The sequence below is a fragment of the Mesocricetus auratus genome, unplaced genomic scaffold (genome assembly GCF_017639785.1).
Source record: "Mesocricetus auratus isolate SY011 unplaced genomic scaffold, BCM_Maur_2.0 Super-Scaffold_100676, whole genome shotgun sequence".
Lineage (NCBI taxonomy): Eukaryota > Metazoa > Chordata > Mammalia > Rodentia > Cricetidae > Mesocricetus > Mesocricetus auratus.
The window spans coordinates 55,898,057-55,915,548 of NW_024429266.1; the positions used below are offsets into that span (position 1 = coordinate 55,898,057).

Sequence of the window (17,492 nt, forward strand, 5' to 3'; positions counted from 1 at the left end):
AAGCTGGAAGAAAAGATTTAAATAGAAGAGTACAGAATTTTCCATCTGTATTCTGATCTGACTTCTTACTGTTACAAAAATACATGTAAATTTTTAGCAACTAAAGACCATGACTTTTTTTCCCCTACTGGTAGCCTGATAGTCCCCAGACTGAGGCTGTAACTTAGCAGTGGACCACATGGCCCTAAAAAGTCCCATTAAGTTAAACAAGCCTTTCACATACATATTTTAATGGTTATAGACCATATGTTGCAGCTTGGCTCTGCCCCAAAATTTGGGGATAGTTTGACAGTTTGCATTTTCTCAAGATTTGACCAGATGTGGTAGCGCATGCTTTTAATCCTGAGCAGAGGCAGGAGGATTTCTGAGCATTTCCAGGCCAAAAAAGAAAAACAAGATTAAAATCTGTGAAGTTCTGACCCTAACAGTAGCATCTCTTCTGTGGCACTGTGTGTTCTCATCTCTGCCAGTCTCCGGAGCTACCATAGACAGAAGGCTAACACAAAGTAACCACAATTCACACAGAAATTTAGGTATGGGATCTGAAACAATCACTTCATTTCATCAGAATTCTGCAGCTGTGTAAGTGTGATGCCTTTGAATTTGGCAATTTAGCAGAAGGAAATGCATGAGCTCCAGATGTCAGTGCTAAGTAGGTGATGCTAATGTAATGGTTACTGAGGACACATCTTGAAACTAAATCTACAGAAGGGTCACTGCTAGCTTTCAGGGTCAGTCTGCCCAAGCCTACCTTTGTAGATCAGCTTCTGCAGCTCAGGCCAGCCTCGATCTCCTGATTCTCCTGCCTCCACCACTCAGCTGCTTAGATAAAAGACATGACCCACACCTGGTTCATGTGGCGCTGGGGATTGACCCCAAGTATGGTGCTGAGCTTCATTTGCCTCTGATTTTAAATTGCAAAGTGATGGGAGAGATGACTCAGCTGATAAAGGCACTTGACTCAATCCTGGCAACCAGAGTCCAATGATGATGGACAGAGATAACCAACTCTACGACGTTGTCCTCTGACTTACTACACTGTGTCTTGTCTTGTGACTTAGCTATGACTACCAAACCTGATGATCTGAGTTCAATCTTTTAACATTATAGTAAAGTTAGCAAAAAGTACTCAGTGACTCCAGAGCAACAAGCTAGGATTGTTTTAAATGTGTGTATTTTGCCTGCATGTGTGTCTGTGCACCATTTGCATGCCTAGTGCCAAAGGTGTCAAATTCCCTGGAACTGGACTTAAAAGTGGTTGTAAGATACCATGTGGTTGCTGGGAATCAAACCTGGGTCCTCTGCAAGTACAATTAATCCTCTACCTGGGAGTCATCTCTTCAGTCCTTGCCTTCGTTAAATGTTTATGTGGCCTCCTACGTAAGAGGCCATAACTATTGGACTGCTTCTTCCAAAACTTTCCTTTTTTTTCAAACAAGGTTGATATCTATCCACCAGGCATGTACTCTTCATTCATTCTGTATTTTAGTTGCTTATCAGCTGGGCATAGCACATACCATTCATTAATCCTAGCACTTGGGAGACAGAGGCAGGTGAGTTCCAGGTTAGCCTGCTCTACATAGTCAGTCAGGACAGCCAGGGCTACTATGTAGAGACCCTGTCTCAATGCCCCTCCCCCCAAAAATGTTTATCAATACTTGCCTCAGAGCAGAAAGTGCTGGGGGTGCAGATCAAAAGGTTGCTTGCTTGTCTAGCATGAAGACGGCCCTGGATTCAGTCCCTAGCACAAGGGAGGATGGAGAAGAGAGATGATCAAAACAGTTACTTGTCTTTACAGTGTCTGTAGCTAATATGGGTGCATTAGTTTAACCAGGCCGTATGTTACTACAAACCAAATAGGCCAATAGATTTACTTAGTTGAGGGTAAAGGCCTGGCCAGATGGAAGTGGTATTTCTAGCGAGGTTCTTTCTGGCTGTGGATAGCTGCTTGCACATGGCCTTTCTTCAGTTCCCATGGAGAAATTGGAGGCCTCTATGCTGTCTTTGTTGTTTTTTGTTTGGGTGCTGGGCATGGAACCCAGGACCTCATGTATGCAATGCAAATACTCAACTATGACCTACATCTCCCGTCCTCTTTCTCTTCTAACGACACCAGAAAGATGAGATTCAGTCCCACTCAAAATTTCATACGTTATTTCTTCAACAGTCCTATCTCAAAATAAAAAAAAAAAAAGAGACAGAAGCGAACCACCTTGTCTTCAAGCACAGCCCCATTCTGCAGTCCAAGGGATGGAACTTAAGCAGCTGAGTTCATAACAGGAGTGACAAACATTTGTTGAGTCATTCTTGACTCATTTCTGGCTTGCTGATCTCTGGGCTGCCCTGTAACTCCCTAATATCCTTCTCGTGCTTCCAGTTAGGCCCAGCTGTTCTAGCTGTGCAGCTTCCAGGTGAAACGAAATTTCACCTGAATGGAGAGAGGTCTTAAATGTTTGCAAAGTGGCTGGCAATAGCGGTGAATGCCTATAATCCCAGCAATGAGAAAGCAGAGAGGCAGGAGGATTGGGAGTTCAAGGCCAGCTTTGGCCACAAAGCAATTTCAGCTGGTATGGAATCTGGGAGATACAGACAGCATGTCAATCAAATTAAATCAGAAGTATCTGAGCTAGTGCTCCTAAAGCAAGTTTTACAGACATGGGGTGGGGGTGGGGTCATGGAAATCTCAAGATTTACAAGGGTATTATGATTACAATTTAAAAGAAACCAATGTTACGCCCGTTTCTACTATTGAATATATTTATTGAATTGTGACTCATTCATATATCAGCAAATACAGTATGTATAAAATGACATTCTGAGGGCTATAGTGATGGATCATTGGTTAAGAGCATTTGTTCTTGCAAAGGACCCAGGTTCAATTCTCAGCACCCACATGTCAGCACACAATTGTCCATATCTATAGTTCCAAGGGATCCATCACCCTCTTTTGACCTCTGGGGATACCTGGCATTCATGTGGTATACAGACATACATGCAAGCAGAACACTCATACATAAATTTGTTCTGTTTTGTTTTTAGAAACAGGATTTCTCTGAGTAGCTCTGGCTGTCCTGGAACTCATGTTGTAGACCAGGTTGTCCTCTAAATCAGAGATATGACTGCCTCTCCCTCCTGAGTGCCAGGATGATAGGTGTGTACCACCATGCCTAGCTGTTAGGGAAATTTTCAAACTGGAATGACAAAGTTTTAGAATAAAATCCAGGTAGTTACTTACCTATAACAATAAAGTTTCAGGGCTGGAGAAATGGCTCAGTGGTTAAGAGCAGTCGCTGCTCTTCCAGAGGTCCTGGGTTCAATTCCCAGCAACCTCATGGTGATTCACAACCATCCATAATGAGATCTGGTGCCCTCTTCTGGTGTGCAGGCAGAACACTGTATACATACATACATACATACATACATACATACATACATACATACATACACACATACATACATCTTTAAAAAAATTAAAATTTCAGGTCAGGTGGTGATGGTGCACACCTTTAATCCCAGCACTCAGGAGGCAGATGCAGATGGATCTCTGTGAATTTAAGGTCAGTATGGTCTACAGAGTGAGTTCCAGGATAGTCAGGGCCACACAGAGAAACCCTGTCTTTTTTTTTTTTTTTTTTTTTTTTGGTTTTTCCGAGACAAGGTTTCTCTGTGGCTTTGGAGGCTGTCCTGGAACTTGGAACTCACTCTGTAGACCAGGCTGGCCTCGAACTCACAGAGATCCGCCTGCCTCTGCCTCCCGAGTGTGCTTGGATTAAAGGCGTGCGCCACCAACGCCCGGCGAAACCCTGTCTTGATAAAAACAAATTCATAGCCAATCTATTTCATATTTGTTTTATTTCTATATATATTAGTGTCTACCTTCATGTATGTATATATACATTAATACGTGTGCCTGATAGCAACAGAGGATAGTAGAGGGGCCTGGGAGCTGAATCTAGGTTCTCTGCAAGAGTGGCCAGTGCTCTCAAAGGCTGAACTATCTCTCCAGCCCCTTGCTAGTCTTGTTTTAGCTGTTCCCATAACAACTATTGCCCCCTATTTGGGTTCTCAAGGCTGGGGCCAGAATAAGGCAAACAAATACCTTGGACACCATTGTGCCCAAGTTGCAAAGATCCCCAGAGACCACCAGAAAGACAGACCCACCAAAGTGTAAAAGCAAGGTTTTAATTGTATTGATTGTTCATCCAGCCATGACAGGGTCTGGCTAGCTGTCACAGCAGCCTCCAGAGGGAGTTCCCTGTCTACTGCTAGGTTTTAAAGAAAAAAAATTTACAGGACTACATCTGCAGGTGCGGGTTGGTTTCTGATTTGGGAACAATTAGGAGCAATTTTCAAAGTCATATTTTGGCACAAAATACCTATGTACCAATTATTTTCATTGGTCAGTGCTGAGAGGGAACATTCTGTGGTTTCTATGGCATTGTCTTATTTGCAGGTGGCCTGTTGTACATAGATAGCAATAGTTTTCAGAACTGTATCCTGGAGATTACAGGGGAGGTTTCAGTCTCCCCTGGAGTTTCTTTTGTGGCCAAACAGTTCCCAGGAACCAAGTATCTAGGAGGTTGGGGGGGGGGGTGCCGGAAGTTTCTTTGTGTTCAGTTTTGGCCCTAGGCTCTGGGAGGCCAGAGGATCTGGAGTTTCTTTGTGTCAGAGGCCTACGTGTCTTTTCTGTAGCCTGTCATGGCTGCTAAAGCAGGGGGCTGAGTGAGGGTCTGGTCCCTTTATTTCTAAATTGTTAGAAGTGAAGCCCTTGAGTTTAGTTTACCCCTTTCATTCCCTCCTCTTTTTTATAGGTAACCCAATCCTGGGTTACTAGTGGACAATTTTTATTGTTATCTTGTCGCCTATGTAAGGGAGTTTTCTCTTGATTTAACATCTCAACCAGGGAAAAGGGACGACGTATTCTTTCCTGTGCTACTTCCTGCTGACTTTGGGGTGTCGTAGTCAGGGGCCCAAGTAGGCTGAAATGCTAGTCAAAAGCAAAGAGGGAATTTAGGCAGTGGAGCATTTAACCTAATCTACCCTTTGTAGATTAAGTTTGCCTGAAATTTACAGAGATTTGCCTGCCTCTGCTTCCCGAGTGCTGGGATAAAAGGCATGCACTACCACCTGGCAAATGAGTGTTTTGACTTACATTTCCAACTGCCTTAAGTTTATCAGTTTTAACCCCATGTGGGCTGTTACTTGGAAACCAGGGCTCATGTAGCTTAGATTGCTCTGGAACACACTGTTTAGCAGATGACCTTAAATTGATACTCTTGCTTGCATCTTCCATGAGCTGAGATTACTGGTGTGTGCAAATCCCACATAATTCAAGGAACACGTATGCACTATTACCTCCTTGAGACTTGATCCCTTGCAGAAGCTACATTTAAGTATCCATTTCAGCCAGGTGGTGATGGCACACGCCTGTAATCCCAGCATTTGAGAGGTAGAGGCAAGAGGAACTCTATGAGTTTGAGGCCAAAGAGATGTCCAGGAGAGCCAAGGCTACACAGAGAAACGAAACAATTTACATTTCAGAGGAGAGCGAATCAGAGATATTGGGGCCTAATGACTTGTCATTGGTTGCTCAACTCTGAGAGGGATTTGAACCCAGTAAGCCAATTTCAGAATTTTCAAGCTATATTGCCACCTTCAGTTACCATTTCAACAGTAAGTCTCTATAAAGGTGATGAGAGTTGAATCCATTATAGGAGCAAAACACAGTGGCACCACTGCTTCTGGCTTGATAATCCAGACGGTCTGGGGCCCAGAACAAATAAGAGAGGTATGAAGATGATTTTGGACAAGATGATGGCTCTCAGCGCGGCTACCAGGCATATATTCCAGAACAGCTCTTAGAAGAGCACCTAGGCAGGGGCAAGCCGATTTGCGCAGGCGCCTGACCGAAGCCCCTGTGCCCTCTAGGGGGCGCCGGGGGACCGACCCTGATTTCAAAGAGCGGTTAACTCGGGAGGCCGCCCGCGGAGGTTATAAGCATAGAGAAAAAACGGCTCCGTGGCTAGAGAGGCGTTTCCCAGGACCAGCCCGAGTCGCCTACGACCACAGGCACTTCCGTTTCCAGGTCTTACTTCCGGAAGTCGCTTTCTGAGGCGGCCTTCCTACTCGTGTGGTCTTTGTGACTTCCACCATGGCGTACCGCGGCCAGGGCCAGAAGGTGCAGAAGGTGATGGTGCAGCCCATCGTATCCTCTGCGGCGTGTGAACTCTGGCCTTTGGGTCCGTAGACGCCGTGAGCGCCCGCGGGGAGCAGGGGGAGCCCTGTGCGGGCCGCTTCCCGTGAGGCCCCGGGGCGGCGAGGCGGCCGGAAAGCGCGCGGAGTTGAAGGGCTGAGGGAGGCGGGCTCGGGCGGGCCGTGCCTGGCGGGCGATACTGATGGAAAGCGGGGTCAGCGGAATGGGAGAGGAGGATGCGGGCCGCCGGGAAGTTTCGAGACTCGAGGGCGGCATGTGTGTGTGGGGGGTCTGTAGAGTTCCGAGGCCCCCGGGTGCAGGAACCGGGTAGTCTCTGGTGCTTGCGTGTGTAGCCAGGCCCGGCCTCAGGGCGCTCAGATGCGGGAGCAGAATCTCTACTGTTTGAGTATTTTCCTTGATCGCCGCGGTGCAGAACCTCATCTTCAGATACTTGCAAAATGTACGTAAGTCACTTGTTAACTGTTCCCTTACTACTTTCCAAAGGAAAGTTAGGCTTAATTGGCTATTTTTTTTTCTTTACCAACTTCACTGGTCTGTGCTTTAGACTTAAAAGATGAGGGGGAGCCACAGTTGAGAATAAGATTACGGAAAAAGCGCTAATTAATAAGATGGTGTACGTCTGTGTCTGACGCAAGCATGCACACAATTACCGTTACGCTGCGAGAACAAAATCACTCATTTCACAGATATGTCGGTAAACTTAACAGTGACATTTGGATATTGCTTTTCCCTTAGCAGGACTTAAAATGAAGAAAAAGAAACCAAAAAAGAAGGAAACGTTAGATACAGAGAAGTTAGTGGCAAATGCTCTCCTTTGGAGAGATTTTAATGGTGTTAATTTTAGGATTTGACAAATGAGAAGTGGTTAAGCCTTTGTGATTTGTAATAGCCGGGCTAGACGTGTGACACGGAAAATCGAGAGGGAATGGGGCGGCATCACTATTTTGGATCTGACTTTTGCTAAGAAGGGCGATAGAAACGTTTTGTGCCACGCTGTGAACAAGTTTAACTATATTCATGCTGGAAGCAATAATCAAGTCTTGAGAGTGTAGGAAAATTAGTTTGAACAGCCTTGTCCAAGCATTTATTAAATGAAAATGTTTCTCAGCAAGTTTAACCAGAGTTGATAGATATTAGATGTAGACTAGTTAAATTTTTTGAGTCATGTTCATTGGAACTTTTTTTATAAGTTGCTTATTGTGTAACCAAAGTAATGATATAGGGGTCTGTTTATATTTCTAAAACCGTTTTTATTTTTATTCCAGAGGTCTCGGATTCAGGTGTGGCTATATGAGCAAGTGAATATGCGGATAGAGGGTTGTATTATTGTGAGTATCCAGACTATTTTTCTTAGTTCACTAGGAAAAGGCATCTTGGAAAATAGCCAGCTAGAGCGATATCCACGAAGCCAAGGAAAGCTCTTTGGGGCCCGCATTATTTAGCCTCTTCATGCTCTGGTTGATAGGGTTAGATAGTTCTCTTCATTCATTTATTTATTTATTTTATTGCGTCAGTGTTTTGCCTGCATGTATGTCTGTGTGAGGGTGTTGTATTTCCTGGAACCGAGTGCTATAGTTATAAGATGCCATATGGGTGCCGGAAATTGAACCCGGTCCTCTGGAAGAACAGCCAGTGCTCTTATGTTCCGAGCCCTCTCTCCAGCCCCAATAGTTGGTGTTTTTTGTTTGTTTGTTTTGTTTTGTTTTTTTGTTTTTCAAGACAGGCTTTCTCTGTTTTGCTTTGGGGCCTGTCCTGGCACTTACTCTGTAGACTAGGCTGGCCTCGAACTCACACTGCCTCTGCCTCCCTAGTGCTGGGATTAAAGGCATGTGCCATCACCACCCAGCTTAGTTCCTTTCTTAAAGGCAAAGGAGAATGTAACTTTTAAGAACTTACTTTGTGAGGAGTGGGAACCAAAAAAAAATCAGAATTATAGGGGGCCTGAGCCAAATGGGGAGTTTTAATTCTGGACCAGGTAATGCCTAAATGGAACTGGTAGGGTTAAATGAGACTTACACAAGAACGGGATACTGTAAGCAGTGTTTGTTGTTTGGCTGGTATTTGATGGTGCCAGGGATCAAACCCAGAGTTTCTTGAATACCAAGTGCCTGCTCTACCACTGAGCTATAGTCTCAGTAGCTTGCCTGTGTGCACATACATGTATGTATGGGTGTTTTGGTGTGCACGGGTCACAAGTCGTTGTCTCACCTGAAAATGGATGGTTTTGAGCCATCCTGTGGATGCTGGGAACCAAACCTGGGTCCTCTGCACGGGCAGCAAGTGCTCCTAACCACCATACCATCTCTTCTGCCTCTCTGGAGTCTTTGTGTGAGTCAGAGACTTTAAGAGAGACTCACACTGGAAATCCTTTTGTCTGAGGCTCCCGGGTGTTGAGATTAATGGCCATGAGCATTCTTAATTTTTTTTTCTGAGACAGGGTTTCTCTGTGGCTTTGGAGGCTGTCCTGGAACTCACTTTGTAGACCAGGCTGGCCTCGAACTCACAAAGATCCGCCTGCCTCTGCCTCCCGAGTGCTGGGATTAAAGGCGTGCGCCACCAACGCCTGGCTTCCTAATTTTTTTTAATTTTTTAAGATTTATTTATTTTTATGTGCAGTGATGTTTACCTGCATGTGTCTGTGTGAGGGTGCCATCCCCAGGAACTGGAGTTAAAGATGGTTGTGAGCTGTGAGTTGAACTCCGTGCCTCAGAATGAGCAGCCTGTAGTGCTCTTAACCAAAGATGAGCCCAGCCCAGCTTTGTGTATTTTTGAGGCAAGGTACCTACCTCAGCCTCCTGAGATTTATAGACACACACTACCCATGCTCACTCCCGTAATATTTTCTTTTTGTGGTGCAGTGCATGGATGTATATATTCATGTGTGTATGGGTATATATGCAAGAGATGGGCATTGGGTATCTTTTGTTGCTCTTCATCCTTTCTTTTTTTTTTTTTTCTTTTCTTTTTTTTGAAACAAGATCCTTCACTGGGCTTGGAGCTCATGGATTTGATGAGACTCGTTGGCCAGCAAACCCCAGAAATCCTTGTGTGTCTGCCCAGCACTAGGTGCAGGTGTATGTGCCACTGTGCCCTGCTTTTTTTTGCTAGGATTCCAAACTCATTTTCTTATTGCAAGTCTTTACCAATTGAAGTCCCCCCCCCCTAAGCTGCCTACTGCTTTGAAGAAAAATAAAATATTTCTAGGAGTATTGTTAGCATATTTTGTTATTTTATATAGATAATCTCTTAGCAGTTGGAAAGTAAGCTTAGTAGTTTGTGGAAATATATTTATGTATGCATGCACATGCTGGATTGGATAGGTTATACAAAGATGAGTATCTGGCTAGCATATCTAGTGAATGTTTAAGTCCGAAAGATTGAAGAAGTACTTTGGGTCCCATTCTAGCTTTCTTTGCTATTTACAAGAGGCAGACTGTAGGTGCACCTAAGTGGTAACCCACTTCTCTAACATGCATGAAATAATCCTCAGACCAACACTCCCTCCAATTTTTTTTAAATGCCCCAAGATTGCCCATGTCACATTTGACCAGGCATGGTGGTGTACACCTTAATCCCAGCATTTGGAGCAGAGTCAGGTAAAAGGATTGGGAGTTTAAGGCAAACATAGGCCACATGAAATAATGTCTCAAAAAAAGGGGTGGGGTGGGGACTGTGGTGACTAGCAGATAAGCATTTTCTGTTCTTCCAGAGGACCCAGTTCAGTTCCCAGCACATACATTCGAAGGCTCTCAGCTGCCTGTACTTCCAGTGGATGGAGCCAATGTCTCCAAGGCACCTGCACTTCTGTGCATATCATATATATCATATATCTACCCACATAATAAAAAATACAGTTAATAAATGAGTAGGTCTGTAGCATGAATAATAAAAACCCAGAGACAGATATTGGGGTTCACACTGAAGATCAGAAAAGCAAAGCAGGCAAGCAACCAAAGAGCTCTTAACCTCTACCAGGACTGGGGTGATCCTAACCTCAATGTGGCTGGAGACAAATTGCCCTGAGACTGACTGCCTTTTCCTGTGTTATATACCTCTCTAGTGCTGGAATTAAAGGTGGGAGCTCTGTCTCTCTTTTAGACTGATTCATTTTCATGTAGCCCTGGGTGGCCTTGAACTCACAGAGATCCTTCTGCCTCTGTCTCCTGAGTCCTGGGATTAAAGGTGTCTGCCACCACTGCCCAGCTTCCATGGCTGTGACTAGCTTTGTATTTTGATCTCCAGGCAAGCTTTATTAAATCATAAACAGTATATCATCACATGTTCTTTTAGTGTTTAAGCTGAAAGATCAGTGGAGGGATAAACTTGTTTTGTTTTATAAGATAGGGTTTCTCTGCTGTGGCTTTGGAAACTGTCCTGGAACTAGCTCTTGTAGACCAGGCTGGTCTCGAACTCACAGAGATCCGCCTGCCTCTGCCTCCCAAGTGCTGGGATTAAAGGCTTCGCCACCACTGCCTCAAGGGATAAACTTCTAAAATTAGTTGGTGTTTCTGAATCTCATTATTCTTTTAGTTGTTTAGAATAGTTTGGATGGAGCCGGGCAGTGGTGGCGCACGCCTTTAATCCCAGCACTCGGGAGGCAGAGGCAGGCGGATCTCTGTGAGTTCGAGGCCAGGCTGGACTGACAGCCTCCAGAGCAATACAGAGAAACCCTGTCTCGAAAAACCAAAAAAAAAAAAAAAAAAGTTTGGATGTAGTTTACTTGAAAATGATTTGTCAATTGATTTTTCCAGGGCTTTGATGAATACATGAACCTCGTATTAGATGATGCAGAAGAGATTCACTCTAAAACTAAGTCAAGGAAACAACTGGGTAAGAATACAATTAGCGTTATATTTATTTAGCTAGCAAACTTGAGTGGCCTGAAGCTGAATTTGTATTTAAATTTAGTTTAAATTTGCAAAGCTGCTTTTGAAGTCATCTTTTGCCACTGACTCTTTAACCTATTCCTTTGGTTTTTTTGTTTTGTTTTTTATATATATTTAACTTTTTACACATATTACTCTCAGTTCCCTTTTCTTCCCTTCCTCCCCTGGCCCCCCCATTCCTCCTAATCCCCATCCCACTCCATCTCCCTTCTGCTCCCCAAGGAGGGTAAGGGCTTCCACGAGGGATTTTCAGAGTCTGTCATATAATCCCGGGCAGGGCCTAGGTCCTCCCCCATGTGTCCAGGCTGAGAGAGCATCCCTCTACGTGGAATGGGCTTCCAGAGTCCATTTGTATGCCCAGAATAAATACTGATCTACTCTCCAAGGTCCCATAAGTTGCCAAGGCCTCTTCTCTGACACCCAGGTTGAGGGCAGGGTGCCTGGATCAGTCCCATGCTGGTCTCTCAGTCATCAGTCTGGGGTCCATGTGTCCCCCCCTTTTTTGTTTATTGATAGGGTCTCATAACCCAGGCTAGTCTCAGTCTTGTTAATGATGACCGTGAACTCCTGACTTTCTTCCTGCCTCCACCTCCCAAGAACTAGGATCATAAGTATTTGCTGCCATGCCTAACTAATAATGTTCAATCTTATGGTCATTACTGGTGCTCACGTATGTTTAACATTAAACCAATTTGATACAGTTGACTACTTCCTTAAAACACTTTGATCCCTTAGTTCTGTGGCATAGTCCATGAGTATTTCTTATTCGTCTCTGGTTATTTCTATTCTGTATAGCCACCCAGTCATTAAATGTTTGAGGCTGGGTCCCAGCTCTCCTTTCACTGTTTTTCCCTTGGTACTTATTAACATCACAGCTTCTGTTAACTAATCTACACACTGACTGCCATATTTATGTGTCTAGTCCAAACCTCTTCTCTGAACCTATTGAGCATTTCCACATGAGTGTTTCCAAATCAGCGTATCAGAAACCAAATTTGCTTCCTACTTCCTACATTGCTTAGCGTGGGTTTGGTGTTCACGCCTTACAGAGTGGCCGTTTCCACTAAACTTCTCTGTAGCTCCTTCATCCCTTTCAGGTTGCTCTCCAGATTTTAGTCATCTTTTTGAAACACTGTCTGACTTCATTAACTTTTACTTGAAATTCTTCATTGCCATCTGAGTGGTGGTGACACACACCTTTAATCCCAGCACTCGGGAGGCAGAAGCAGGTGGATCTGTGTGAGTTTAAGGCCAACCTGGTCTATAGAGCGAGTTCCAAGACAGCCAGGGCTACACAGAGAAACCCATTTTGAGAAACCAAAAGAGAGAGAGAGGAGTCTTCATTATGTTCCCTATGAAAGGACAAATCCTCATTTTTGCAAGAACCTTCTGATTTGGCCTTGTCTTTGCTCATCTTGTGTCCCACTGTCCCATTTTCAGAGTAGTCACCATGCAGGTCTTCTTTCAGTTCTTTAAACCTGCACATTTGCCCCACTCTCTGTCTGAGGTGGATTTCCCTGTTTAGCCCAGACTGGCCTTAACTCTGAGATCCTCTTGCTTCCATTTCCCGAGGGATTGTGTTACAGGGCTACACCAAGTCCATTTACATATATTGCTCCGTGTCTTCAGAACTCAGATCAAATACCATTTTATCACTGCCTCTGTGTTAGACTAGGTGCTCCATAAGTGTATGAGTCATGTCCTCTCTGATTGCAGTAAGTCCGTGACTAACTCAGTGCTTGACATAAGAGAAATTCCAGAGGCTGGAGAAATGGCTCAGCGGTTAAGAGTGCTGACTGTTCTTCCAGAGGACCCGGGTTCAAATCCCAGCACCCACATGGCAGCTCACAACCATCTATAATGAGATCTGATGTCCTCATCTGGCCTGCAGGCATGCATGCAGACAGAACACTGTATACATCATAAATAAATAAATCTTTTTAAAAAAAGAAAAAGAAATTCCAAAAAACCAGGTAACAAGGAGTCTTAATCAAGAAATAGTCAGTGCTCACTGATTGACTTATCAGTGGTGGAGTTCAGATATCTCTTTCTCAAACACTAGTGGTTCTTTTATACTACAGTGGAAAATATAGAATCTAAGAAATGGTACTATGCTTTTGTGGTACTCTCCCTCGGTAGCTCACGTTGTCCTTAAATGTGTAGTCCTACCTTAGCCTCCAGGTGCTGGCATTGTACGAGTGCACTATCTCACCCAGCAAAGTGGACTTCTTAACTTATTAACAGTTTTGAAGATGGAATTGAAACATACTGCATTTTCCAAATTTGACAGTCACCTCATTTAAAAACTTCCATGAAGTTAGTATTGGGAGATACTGCATCAAGACAACTATTTCAAAATACTATTCAAAATGAAATTCTGAAGCTAAAAGATGACTATGTCTGATTATTAACATCTTTCATTGTTGTTACAGGTCGGATCATGCTGAAAGGAGACAATATTACTCTGCTCCAAAGTGTTTCCAACTAGAAACTCAGGCACTCAGAAATTGAAGAGAAAGTACAGTGTTTTTAAAGGTGTATTCTGCTGGGAGCACAGTCCAAAACATTTATTCATATTGTTTTAGTGGCCCTTATGTTATTATCAGGTGACAATAAATACTGTGAGGTTGTTTTTGTTACAATTTTAATTGCTTGATTCCTGTGGTTTTTCTAGCTGGTATTTTAGGGTTTCTGAAGGGTTATCTGTTGCCCTTGGCCTTTGCTTTTCTCAAAGCATGGATCTGTACATTCTTGAGGCAGAGAGTAAGCATTCTATCTGCACAAGGAAGCTGCTAATGTTGGGTGAAAGACACAGAGGTTGCAAATAAACAGGTGTTTTCTTTTTTTTTAAAGATTTATTTATTATGTATATAGTGTTCTGCCTGCATGTGAGAAGAGGGCACCAGATCTCATTACAGATGGTTGTGAGCCACCATGTGGTTGCTGGGAATTGAACTCAGGACCTCTGGAAGAGCAGCCAGTGCTCTTAACCTCTGAGCCATCTCTCCAGCCCAAACAGGTGTTTTCACTGGTGATGAACTCATCAGTTCTAATTGCTTGGGGCTGGGACTGTAGTTCGACAGTGAGTGCTTGTCATGCAGGAGGCCCTGGTTTGATCCCCAGCATCACAAAAACAAACCCACTGACTTCTGGTGCTGCAACACTCGCATTTCTAAGTACAGGAGGATGGAAACATGTTCCTAGCCCTATATGCTTAGCACTTAACTGAGACTCTGCAGTCTTTGAGAATTTGGTGGTCCATGCCTGTAACCCTAGAAGGTTTGTCTAGGCTGCAAAACAAGGCTGTTTAACAAGGGTAGACTGTGAGGAGTATTTGAGTATAGGTGGAGAATAAGATACCTTTAAAGTACATTTAAACTAAAAATTTCTAAGGAACTTTCTGAGATTGGTAGTTTAGGGGGGGGAGCCATAAACACCTGATAAATTGTTAGATAATATAGCAGAGTAAAGATGCATACCTCTTTATTTAAAGATCTAAGTTCCTTCCCAAGTGATAAGCCTCGTTGTTTGGTCTGGGGAAATGTCTCAGTGGGTAAGCATTTAGCATGAGGACTGGAGTTGGGACCCCAGAACCTAATGAAAGCTGGGTGCCTGTGGTGGTCTGCCTAGAGTATCAGTGCTTAGGGGATGGAAATGGAACCTGGGAGCAACATCTGCAAACTGTGTATTCAGTGATAGACTTCCCCAAAGTATAAGGTTGGGGAGTGATTCTGGATGACAATTGGAAGTCTTGGCACATGTACAAATACATGTCAACAAAAACCTATTTTTGCCACCCCAGTAAGGTTTTTGTTTGTTTTTAAATGTTTATTTTGATGAGGTCAGGACAACTTTCAAGAACAGTTCTCTATGTGGGATCTGGGGATTGAAAGCAGGTAGGTAATCAGGTTTAATTTGGTGTGTGTGAATGCAGGTGTACCAGTGCTATGGCCATGTGTGTTAGTTAGAGGACAACCTTGATGAGCAGATCCTCTCCTTGAGCCACTGGACCTGGATGTCCACAGCTTGTCAGGCTAGCGGACACCCAAGTGCCTTTGCATAGCAAGTCATTTTGCTGACCTCTTTCTATGTGTGCACACATCTGTGTGCATGTCTCTGAAACTGTGTGCTGACACCCATGGGTGAACCAGACGAGGGCATCAGATCCCTTGGAGCTGGAGTTGCCAGCCTTTGTGAACTGCTCTATGTGGGAGGTTGGATCCAGCTATGATCCTTAGATTCTCATGATTGAGCAGTAGCATTTGCTCTTAGACATTGAGCTATTTTCCCACCTACGGGGTCTCTTTTTTGTTTTGTTTTGTTTATTTGTTTGTTTTCCCCTCTCTTTGGGTAGTGACTTGGGTAATCCGTGCTAACTTCAGATTGATGATCTTCTTGTTTCAGTTAACAAGTGCTGGGACTATAGCCATGCACCAACATGACTGACTGATTGCTCCTAGTTTGTTTTGTTTTTGGAACAGTGTCTTGTAGTCCAGTCAGGCCTCAAACTCTATATGTAGGTGGATGTACATTAAACACTGTATCTGTTTCCTCCACCTTCCAAGTGCTGGGTTTGCCAACTTGCATTATCATATCTGGTTGTATGTAGTGATGGGGATTGAACCATGGGCATGTTAGGCAAGCACTCTACAAACTGATCTGCATACCCAGGAGCAAGACAGGATTTCTCTGTGTAGTCTTGACTGCTGTAACTCTCTGTAGACCAAGCTGGCCTCAAAATCACAAAGATCCACCTGTCTCTGCCTTCCAAGGGCGGGGATTAAAGATGTACACTACAACTGCCTGGATAAAAATTACAGCCAATAATTGTAATTGTTGGGGGTGGTATTGGGGATTGAACCTAGGGTCTTATGCATGGTAGGCAAGTGCTCTACCACTGAGCCAAATCTCCAGCCCATGTACCCGAGTCTTTAAGTGAACAAATAATCTCCTTCCTCAGTAGGATTTCTTTTTTCTATTTTTAGTTAGCATTCAAAGTAAGGCATTCCATTGTAACATTTTCATACATACATAACAGTTTTTCTGCTTAGTCCTTTTTCTGTCAGCTACCCCTGTCTGCCTGGTTCCCTTCCTTCACTACGTGGTTGGTCAGCCTCCCTTCAGGTTTCCTCCTTTCTACTTGTCTTTCTGAGTCTCCCTTATTTCACTTACAATAATAATTTCTCATTTTATCCATTTACTCGCAGATGACATGATTTTCTTATTTTCACAAATGAATATAATTTGATGTATATTCCATGCTTTCTTAATCCATTCGTTAAGTTAAAGGGGGTTAGTCTAGCTTGTGAAACAATAAACATGAAAGTGCAAGTATCTCTGGTACTTTGACTCAGAGTCCTTTGGGAATGTGTGGCTGACATACATGCATGTATGAGCTGTATGTCCACCTTTAGTGTTTTGGAAACCTCCATGCTGACTTCAGTAGTGGCTGTACAAGTTTATAGCCTATACACCAGCAATGTATAAGGCAAGCTTCTCTTTTTTCAACACTCACCTTCATATAAGACCTGAAGTCCTCAAACTGGTAGAGAAAAATATAAAAACTAAGAAGCTTTCTGAGAAGAATTCCAATGGCATAGGACATTAATCCCAAGAGCTGGCAAGTGGTGGCAGTCTATATGATGGAAAAAACCTTTGTCAAAGTGGTGACTCAACAAGGATGTGTAGAATATATGAAGAACTTAAAACAAAATCGTGTAAGTGAACTGCACAGTTCTCAAATAGTTCTCAAGGAAATGAATATGCTTAGCCATCAGAAATGCAGATTGATTTGAGGAGCTGTGAAGATGGTTCAGGGGGTAAAATACCAATCACACAACTATGAGAACCTGAGTTTGATGCCCAGACTGACATAATGCCATGGGAGCATGTTTGTAATCTCAGTGCTTCTGAGATTGGAATGGAGGCAAGGGGCTTCTAATAATAGCTCATGGGTCAGTTGGCTTGCCATGTAGTGGTGGACAACATTAGACCCTATCTCAAAAAAGTGGAAGATGAGGACCAACCTGAGGTTGTCCTATGGCTTCCACTTGCATGTCATGGCATACATGCACTAATACTCTCACATTATATAATCTACAGAGATTCCATCTCACAACAATCAAAACCAAAACAGTTATCAAAGGAGAAAAATGGTAACAGGACTGGATAGATAGCTCAGTGGTTGAGAGCTCTGGCTGCCCTTCCAGAGGATCCAGGTTCAATTCCCAGCACCCACAGATCACAACTGTCTAACTCCAGTTCCAGGTGACCTGACACCCTCACACAGACATACATACAGGCAAAACACCAATGCACATGAAATAAAAAAAAATTATAAAGATTTCACCTCCTCATGTAGACTGTCACTATTTGCATTAAGGTCTTGGTGT

General features: G+C 43.6%; 1 protein-coding gene across 1 annotated transcript; it reads left to right on the top strand.

The window, feature by feature from the left end:
- The first annotated feature begins 6,059 nt into the window (after positions 1–6,059).
- Positions 6,060–13,748, top strand: Snrpe (small nuclear ribonucleoprotein polypeptide E). The gene is made up of 5 exons (XM_040738372.1): positions 6,060–6,205; positions 6,627–6,653; positions 7,480–7,542; positions 10,966–11,044; positions 13,533–13,748. Exons 1-5 carry the CDS (start codon positions 6,152–6,154, stop codon positions 13,586–13,588), a joined length of 279 nt encoding a protein of 92 aa, XP_040594306.1. The 5' UTR covers positions 6,060–6,151; the 3' UTR covers positions 13,589–13,748.
- Positions 13,749–17,492: the final 3,744 nt, after the last annotated feature.

Bases quoted from the DNA above. Each gene is read 5' to 3' on its own strand.
- Snrpe (XM_040738372.1), top strand. From the start codon at position 6,152: ATGGCGTACCGCGGCCAGGGCCAGAAGGTGCAGAAGGTGATGGTGCAG. The intron at 7,543-10,965 runs GTGAGTATCCAG...TGATTTTTCCAG, and splicing joins GGATAGAGGGTTGTATTATT to GGCTTTGATGAATACATGAA. The intron at 11,045-13,532 runs GTAAGAATACAA...TTGTTGTTACAG, and splicing joins TAAGTCAAGGAAACAACTGG to GTCGGATCATGCTGAAAGGA.